General features: G+C 42.1%; 1 protein-coding gene across 1 annotated transcript in view; it reads left to right on the top strand.

Annotated features, from left to right (window-relative positions):
• Positions 1–1,436: 1,436 nt before the first annotated feature.
• The window catches only part of LOC308130543 (chemokine-like protein TAFA-2), a gene marked incomplete at both ends in the record, with an annotated part of 42,658 nt that continues 34,618 nt past the window's right edge, over positions 1,437–9,476 (top strand). The window contains one exon of the mRNA XM_080496946.1: positions 1,437–1,536. Coding sequence (XP_080353072.1) covers positions 1,437–1,536 — 100 coding nt within the window. The remainder of the gene's footprint in view (positions 1,537–9,476) is intronic.

The following is a 9,476-nucleotide window of genomic DNA, read 5'->3' as shown; positions in this document are numbered from 1 at the left end:
ACGTAAACCTGGAAAGTTTGGTTTGTTTTTTACTCGCGTCATCACAGGTCTGTTCAAAAGACGTTCGCTTGAATCCTTTCCAGCCACCGTTGTCGCTGTTGACAATGAAAGCTAAACACCATCATAAACAACATTCAGAGAGTGACTTCACCTAAATTAACTTTTTCCTTTCGGAGTGAGTGAATTTTGGGCACAGCTGCTTTATAGCACTCTCAGTTAATTCCGAGATTCCTTGTTAAAAGTGTCACTTGCTTTTCCCGCAGCAATAAAATGAGGAGTCTGCCGGAGTACAAAACAACTGCATGTTCGTCGGAACTTTGCAAAAGCTTCCTTATTGAAACATGTAAAGGAATAATAAAAACAATTTCTGTCTGTGTGCATGGTTTAGATGTTGCACTATGAACAGCAGCACAATAAAATCTACATCCACGCAACTTGTAAGTCGAGTTTTTTTTTTCTTTTTAATGTAATGCTATATGTAATCCGCTCATGTAAAAGGTAAACCGCAGCTGTAATGTTGATCTCATTGATTAAAGCTTACTCTGCTCACTCGCAGTTATTTATTCACACAAGTGCACAAACACAGAGACAGTTTGTCTGTCTGGAAGTTTCCGTCCCACTTGGTGTCCTGAATATAAAGTGCTTTAATCAGATGCATCCCTTCCTTTCAGTGTAAACACTTGCCAGTGTGTTGACAGAGACACATTCTGATTTTTAAATGCTCGCTCATTGTTTGCATTATCCACCGAATTATATCAACATGAAATCCTCTTGGAAGACGTGTTTTTTATTTTTACTATTAGCGTTGATTTATGTGAACTGATGCATGTTTTTTTTACAGACTTTAACAGAACACTGTCACTGATCACTTGGTGGCTAAACATATGTATGATCAAGTAACACAGACCTTTATTTATTAGATATTAGTCCCACTGATGCAATGACTGGGTTTTATAACCGATTTCAATGAATAAGAAAGAAAAGACTATTTTTGTGAGTTGAAAATTAAACCACTGAGGAAAAATGACTGGTCTGATTTCTCTCAATGTGACAAATGATCAAGAGAAAAGCCAAATTGCCACCAAATAACCAGAAATGCGTATCCAACCATTCATGGCAATCCCTCCTCGAGTGCTGCACTGGCAACACAAAGACCGACATGCTGTTAAAGCAGCTTTCAGACATGAACCATTATCACCATTAGAACCCAGAGGAGCTGGACATGAGAGCACAACATCTGAATCAGTCGCTCGAGTCAATACTTGAGTAAAAAAAAAAGTGTGTAATGTTGAATTACATGAATAGAGCAGAACCATTTAGGGTATTGATGATGTTTCTGCTTCAAACAGGAACGTCAATCTCTTTCATTGATAATATATCAGTTTGTTTTTTTGTCCTTGATGTCTAACATGAGCCATGTGTTTCTCACTGACAGAATGCGGGAACGGGGTCCATGCATTTGTGGAGTAGGTGTGTGGAGTCTACTTCTGTCCCTCTGCCTGGCCTCCCTCACACATGCACACCGCAGCCACACAGGTAGGTGGACGTACGAGTGCCCGTTCCTTTTAGCCGCTCATTGTCCGTTTACACCATGCACGGTATTCCATTGTAGAGCGCAGCCGCAGACCGCCGCCTCTGCAGCCAATTTCATTTCACATGTTGTAACGTCAAAGTGAACGGAGCATGTGCCACCCGGGGGAATGCAGAGGTCGGATTCACAATGAAATATGAGACCACAGAGGCAGGTTGCCAGGATGAACACACACACACACACACACACACACACACACACACACACACACACACACACACACACACACACACACACACACACACACACACACACACACACACACACACACACACACACACACACACACACACACACACACACACACACACACAAAAAAGTTCTTTAATAAAAGAAAAAGGGGACACGAGTAATCCAACAAGGAAGGTCTTCTGAGTTCAGGGGCTTTTGTGACTTTGCAGTCCCACCAGGGTGGGGCGACTCACAAAGATGCCTGAGGGTTACAGCACAGACAGTGAGCAGTGAGCTTTGTGGATTAGAAATCCCTCGTCGTGTGATATCCCTCCCATGTGGGCCAAGTGGCTGAGTCAGGAGAATGACTGAGCCCAGAGGCCTCTCGCTTCTTTTCACTCCCTTTCTGGAGTGAAGGTATCTCCGGCTGGCAGTGATCACCTGCGTGCGACGCCTCTGGGTGGTTTTAATGAGCAGCACAGCACATCTGAAGTCGTGCTGCTCAGCCACATGCAAACACTTGTATATTTGCAGGACATTTATGGTTTAGTGCCACAGAAACTCAATGATTTCAACTTTGCAGATGGCTGTATATCATATCGCATTGTAATGGATGACTGGAAAGTGCTCTCTTCACTTACATGTTATCTTGAACGGATCCATTAACTCGTAATATATTTTCACCAACTATTAGAAGATCCGACATTTAAATACGAACAAGTCTTTGTTGTCTAAATTTTTTTCTCACCACAGACTCACCTTCCATTTTGATGCACCAAAGAGGGTTTCTCTGCTTTACAGCCACAATAATTTATCCAGAAAAATCTATTTTCGGACTCTTCCGGTCTGGTGGAGCAAAACATCCAAAGTGGAGATGTGACTAACATGCTAACAAAACTTATCTGACTGAAATAAGTAATTGATGATGACAAAATTGCCCGCAGACCAAAGAAAGAAGTGATGATAGTGGACTTCGTGTTTGTGTTTTAACTAAATATGATATGCAGTGATGGCTCGAAAATGCTAAGCTCTGCCTTTGGCTTTCATGTCGAGATAAGTGGCGTGCACCAGCTGCCCTTCATCTGAACCGGTTGTCTTGTTACCGCGCGGCTAACGTCACCGACGCCGGAGATATTTATACGGCAGTCGGTGTATTGTGTATCTCAGCATCTGTCCGGCACAGATGTTACATTAGAGCATGACTGAAATGGAAAGTGATCGACGGGTTTGTGCCTTTTCTTGTGAACACTAGACAGATATCTACCAGTCCTATGACCTTCTGTGCCGAAACTGAAAGTTTCCTCATCTATTCTTGGACACAACAAGGTTCTTTGTGTATGCACAGAAAACGTATGTCCTTGGTGCAATGTGAGTAACTACAACCGCGACTTTGTATGTGTGTGTGTGTGTGTGTGTTTAATGTGTGTTTGTGTGCAAGATTGACTCGGCTGTTGTTGTCTGGCTGCCAGACATTATCTCCTCTTCTCACAGAGAGATTTTTTGACAAGGCAAGGGCAAACATTTTCATAAATGGAGGGGTGATAAAAAAGGCATGGGGAGCGGATGTAGACGCACTTTCAACGCGGTGCTTCAGCGGGCTTTCAAAAAAAAGAGTGCTGAGGTGTGCACAAAAAAATAAAAGAACCAAAAGCAGCCAGTCTGAGATATAAATATCAAAGTCACGAGAAATGAAGTATAGCCTCCGTAGAGCTGCAAATTAGGTTGCAGGTTCTTTATTGCATTTTCTCTGAAATAGATGCAGTAATTATGTGTATGTGTGTGTTGGCATAGGCATAATTGCATGTGCGTGCATCCTGTTAATGGATGATTGATTGTAGAGTAACTTGTAATCAGGGAGTTACAGCATTATCCATTTGCAGGTTGTCTTGAGATGGAAAAAGAAAAGACGAGTAATCAGATCATTACTGAATACAATCCCTTAGGTCACTTCAAGGTTGATGTTGTTACTCATTCAACTCGCGCACATTGTCTCTCTCGCGCACACACACACACACACACACACACACACACACACACACACACACACACACACACACACACACACACACACACACACACACACACACACACACACACACACACACACACACACACACACACACACACACACACACACACACACACACACACACACACACACACACACAATTTGATTGTAGGTATTTCGCTTTATCAACATTATTAACAATAGCACTGCTAAATTTAGCTTTGAAATTCCACAAAGTACCAAGAACACTGATCTAACATGACCGTTTTTCAATCAGGCAGTAATGTTAGTATTAATTCAACACATGTGAAACTGATGAATTAATTTCTTCTCGAGATAAATGTTTTCAGGATAAATTGGGGACGTTTCAGCCTTTAGTCCCTTTGAACACAGGTAATGGTCATTTTCTTTCAGTGTCTTCAGTAATCTGATTACAGCCCCCTGCAGTCCAGTTCCACTCACATCAAATAAATCAAGAAAATAGGACCACACCTCTAACTAAAAATGTCTGGAAACTGCCTTCCAGTTGAATTTCTCTGACCCAAAATAATCCCTTGTTGCATGCTATGACTGCATCTGGGACATTGTGACTAATTTTGGCTCTAAGCAGCATTTACAAAGAGTAATCACTCACGATTGCAATGATAATTAAATAAACATTTATTTTTTGGAGGTTTTGCTATTGAACCGGTTTCAAACTTATTTAATTGTGAAGTTAGGAATTACCAAAGTTAATCTCTTCCTTTCAATCCTCGTCATTCGTATAAATTGATTTGTAGCCGAAGCCTTGACAGAAATGATAACTCTGAGCTCAAGAGTTTCTGCAGTGGGTGGCACAACATAGCCAGTGTGTGAAAGTCGCTCACTATTGTTTCAAGATTTGAAGCTGGTAATGGCGACCGCGGGAAATTTACGGGGAATGGAAAGTGACAGAAGTCTCAGCATATGCATGTGTAAGTGTGTGTGCATGTGTGTGCCTTCATAGCTTCTGTTCCCCTTTTCTCCTCCAGATTTTTATCTCTCAAGATGGAATAGAATAAGATGCTTCTCTTTTGCCACTGGTGTCTCTCCATCTGCTAAACCATCCATCCCGCCTGTCTTCTTTGCTTATTCACATGCTTTATTATACACATCACTCCACAAATGTGTGAAATTCACAGGCCTTCAACATACTCGGCAGCGCTGTAACACTCCACACATCTCCTACAATGAGATCTTATTTTCAGACAAAGTACGACGGCCTCGGTGAAACGTCTCAGCGGCTTTGCCAGCAGTCCTGGAGAAACAGCTTGGCTTGGATTTTGAAGCAAAGCAGAACAGCGATTATGCTGATCACTTCACCACACACTGTCGAGTCATTGATTCTCAGTCTATAGGCCGCAATCTCCATACATCGCCACTGATTAGAGGCTACTAAGAACTTAAGTCACTCTGAAAGGCATCGGACCTGCCAAGATGGAGGGGGGGGATAGAGATGTGAGGACAAAGAGATATCGGGCTCAGACGCAAGTGCTGAACCGCCCTTACACAAGCATCGGGACATGTGCATTCAGTCAGGCAGGCAAGCACACGCAGGCGGGCAGGGAGTCCCACACAAACACACGAAGCGCACGTCTACATGCGTGCACGGTCAAAGTGGCTCTCTAATGTGATGTGCGGAGACAGACTGTCTGTCCTCCTTAGTGGCTGCTCCACAGTAATGCTGCACTCTGCGCTCGGCCTTACAACATGGCTCCATATGGCTTGTGAAAAATTCAAGCTGAAAATTACAAATGTGAATTTTCTTTCTTTTTTTTTTTTTTTTCATGCTCACACAAAAATCCAAGCATCTTCTTCCGCTTTTAATTCACTGGTGGAGAGACGGGGAGAGTGTTTACGTTGCGCCATGCAAAAGAAACACAGACAGAGCAAATAATGAGACGAACAACGGCTTCAGAGACAGATTATTAAAGTCATAACTTATTGCCATTGAGTTTGTTGCAATTTTACTGCTTGTACTCTAATGGCTCCTTTTTTGTGGTGCAGAGGAGGCGTTTTCTTCCTTTTACTGCAGACATAAAAATCTCCTCCCCCCTGGCGACTCGACTTTTTGTCGGTTGGCGGCACTTTGACATTTAAAAGCAACACAAGTTCACTTTGCGCGGCATGTGATTGAGCGCCTGCATCTATGTGCATCTACAATGGGCCACGCACACGCAGAGTATGTTGTTTCATGTCAGACATGAGTAAGAAACTCTTCATGCCGTTATCCTCTTTGTAATACACACACAGTATCACTGCTGCTTTTTTTTAAACAATAAACATAAAAAAACTGAGTAGGTGTTGCCTTTTGACACCGTGAAGATCATGCCTGTCTAAACTCACAATAAGCTGTTCACATAGACAAGTGGACCAAGTGCTTTCTCAGCACAGCGCAAACACTCCACACTGCGTGAGTGACACGATGGGAGATGGAAACTTCAGCGCGAGTGGCAAAGTTCGAGTAAAATGGGCATTGAGAGCATCGGTAATGTGACATATATCTGAACAAAGTGGAACATGCGCGCGGGGCTCAGTTCAGAGAGGGATCTGATCACATCACACAGGGAGTTGAGTTTGATCATTCAGAAGTAGGTGGGACTTGTGACAGCGTGGAGTCTCTTGCGAGTCTCGTTTGTCACGAGGTACCACCTACTGTACATCTGCAGAGGACTGCTCACCTACATACTGCAACAAGCGAGCAGGACGACCCACTCTTATAGTGATTAACACGCTCAAATCATGGCAAGATAGTGCACCGATTGGCCATAATTATTGTTATTTTGAAAGATTCCCTGTGGGATTAAAAAAGCATATTTATTATATTCTATTATTGATTCATTCTAGACACAAAAAAAAAGATACTCACAAAAGGAAACCATTTACACCCTTATGCATTTTTCTCTATATAGCTATACCTATACACACACACAAATGTATAAATCCCTTGTAAATACGTATATCATGAATACATGCCACACATTCAATAAATAAATCTATATCCAATGTACACACACTGATAGACATACATACTTATATACATGAATATATAAAACACAAATGTCTGAAAAGTGTTAGGAAGAAGCAAAACGTATTCAATCTCCGCCATTTCCCAATATTCAATAATCACATTATATTTTTATTTTAATTAAGGAAATAAAGACTTCTTCAAACAACCAATAATAAAATACCTGTCAGTAATTTAATAATTTTGTATTTGTAGTGATTTCCTTTTTATTTTGCATCTTGAGCTTCTCTTCTTTCATTTTTGACAAAATGAACCAAAATTCAGCCAAAGGGGATATTTTTTTTGGTGGGGAATGTAATAATGCAATATTATTTGATTCCTGCTCCACACCTCACCTGAAATGACAGCACACGCTCTTGTTTCCAGCGGTGGAAGGCGGCAGACGGGGAGAACCTTTAATTCCCTCCCGTCATCACTCATTTTGAATATCAATATCTCACAGAGCAGCTGCTGACATTAACCTGCATTTTGCTTTATTTACGGCCAACGTATTAATCATAGACTAACAATTTTAGTTACAGGTCGGGCTCCATCTCGGTAATGAATAGTGGTAAAATTAGCATTTATGAGTCTTTGTGAAGTTTCACACTTATTAAATTGCAGTTACATGTAATTTTCTCATCCTGAATCCCTCGGAAGACTGACTCACATTTCCATACAGCAGTGTAAAATGTGTTATTTATGATCTGTCCATTTGTTCATCATTATGCGTGTTATATAGCCTCTGGCTCCTTTTTTCTTTCTGCTTTGCCGTACTTCAGTTTGTGTTGTTGACAAATTCCAAGTAACTGAATTTGCATATATTCACCTTCACCAATCAGTCTGTCCTTGGTAATTCATGTGTTGTTTTAACCATGATGTTATTAATGTGCCCGGGGTATATCTGATAACTGGCTACAGGCACTCTGGCCTTTTGTCATCTATCACAGGATAATCTCTCGTACTTATTCAGACTCGGACGTGACTCCATCACACATCCCGGGCATGTGAGGAAGATACATTTATTTCTAATGTCATACAAATGGCCTGTTTGTTGAAATATTAAATATGAAAATCATCAAATGAACTGAATGGGCTTTCAACCAAGGGTGCAACGTGTTCAGAGCTGTTGTTTTCCATAAAATGCAGGAAATGAATATCTGCTAAAGTATAAAGGTGACGCCGGACGACAAGACGTACTCTGCCAGGAGGCAGCATGATTCATGGCCTGTGCCGGAAGACACATAAACATAAGTGGACCATGGGGGTGTGATTGGGTTACCAAGCAGCAGCCGTATGTTGTGTATATGATCTATGTTTGAACTTTGCAGGGCTGTCATTCTGCTGTCAATGTGTGCAACTTGTTTGGCTCAGCAATCTCATATTATGATACTATGAATTTGTTTTGAATCTGATGTCACTTATTCACACCAGTACTCATTAAAAACTTTATAGTTATAACCCAAGAAAATGCGCAATTTCTTCTCCAAGGAAAATTAAAGATCGGCAACAGACTTACTTGACCACCGTAAACAGAATTCTGACTCTGATTTCAAAATAATTCTGTTTTGTGTTCACACTTCAGAAGGTAAAGTGCACAATAAAGCTGTACAAGGGACTTCCAAATTAGCACACAGCAACAAAAGCCACAGCTCGAGTCCCAGTCGTGTTTGCTCCAGTGCACCACCACCCTAGCAAGAAACCAAAAAAAACACAGGTGATCTATTCAGCTCATAAAAAAAAAAAAAGTACCAGATCTCCAGACTGACCAACCCTGAGCTCTTGAAAGCTTTCTGCACACACAGAAAACATTGCGACCCAACAGATATGGCCTTCCACAGGACGGTATTAACCTCTGAGGATAAGCCACAGAGAAATGATGATCCTACATTGTACCTGAAACGCATCTGGAGAATTTTAAAGCTGGTCCCATGGCTCAGGTGTCTCTGTTGGTGCAGCGTGACAATTTCCAACTCCACGGTGCATCCGTTCATATGTCCAATGGTCCTCAGTCGAGACGCTAAAGCTCACGTTGCTCCATACACGCGGGCCAACACCTCACCTGCCAGCAGCTGAAGTGTGTGAATATATGTGTGGATGTTTTAAGGCTGCCAAGCCAGTGTGAAAGAGCATTCCTCCTTTGGTTATAGGGTTGCCAACCATCCCTTGAAAAAACGGAATAGTCCCGTATTCGCAAACAAAAGTACGCATCCCGGACAAGATGCCGGAAGACAACAGACGAGCACAAAACAGCACGGTGACAACCTGGGATAGTTCACCTTCCACCAGCAATGCTCCTCCAAAAAAACATAAAGAAGGATGCAGAAATACAGGAGGAATGAGTAGAAGTCAACATCTGGGAGGAAAAGTGCTGATAAGACTTATAAACTCTACCAGTCTGTACCGACGCACTTTTTGATCTGCTCCGCTCTGCATCTGGGAAGATCTCCTTCAATGACATGGAGAAGATCATTGAGCAGCTTTGCCTGCCGACTTTGCCATCCACACCCATTTGTTGGTTGGACGGCACGAGCCAGCACGAGCCAGCACTTTAAAATTTCGCCCCCTGGGACCCGTGTTCAAAGAAATCCTGTTGTCACACTTGTAAAACGCCGCCTCATGTGGATGATAGGCCAAAAACAGCACGTAAGTGATCTGTTTCCCTGTTTTTGTTCTATCCA

The sequence above is a fragment of the Blennius ocellaris genome (genome assembly GCF_963422515.1).
Source record: "Blennius ocellaris genome assembly, chromosome: 5".
Taxonomy (NCBI): Eukaryota; Metazoa; Chordata; class Actinopteri; order Blenniiformes; family Blenniidae; genus Blennius; species Blennius ocellaris.
The sequence above is the reverse complement of the archived record's forward strand: the minus strand, read 5'-3'. Positions and strand labels throughout refer to the sequence as shown.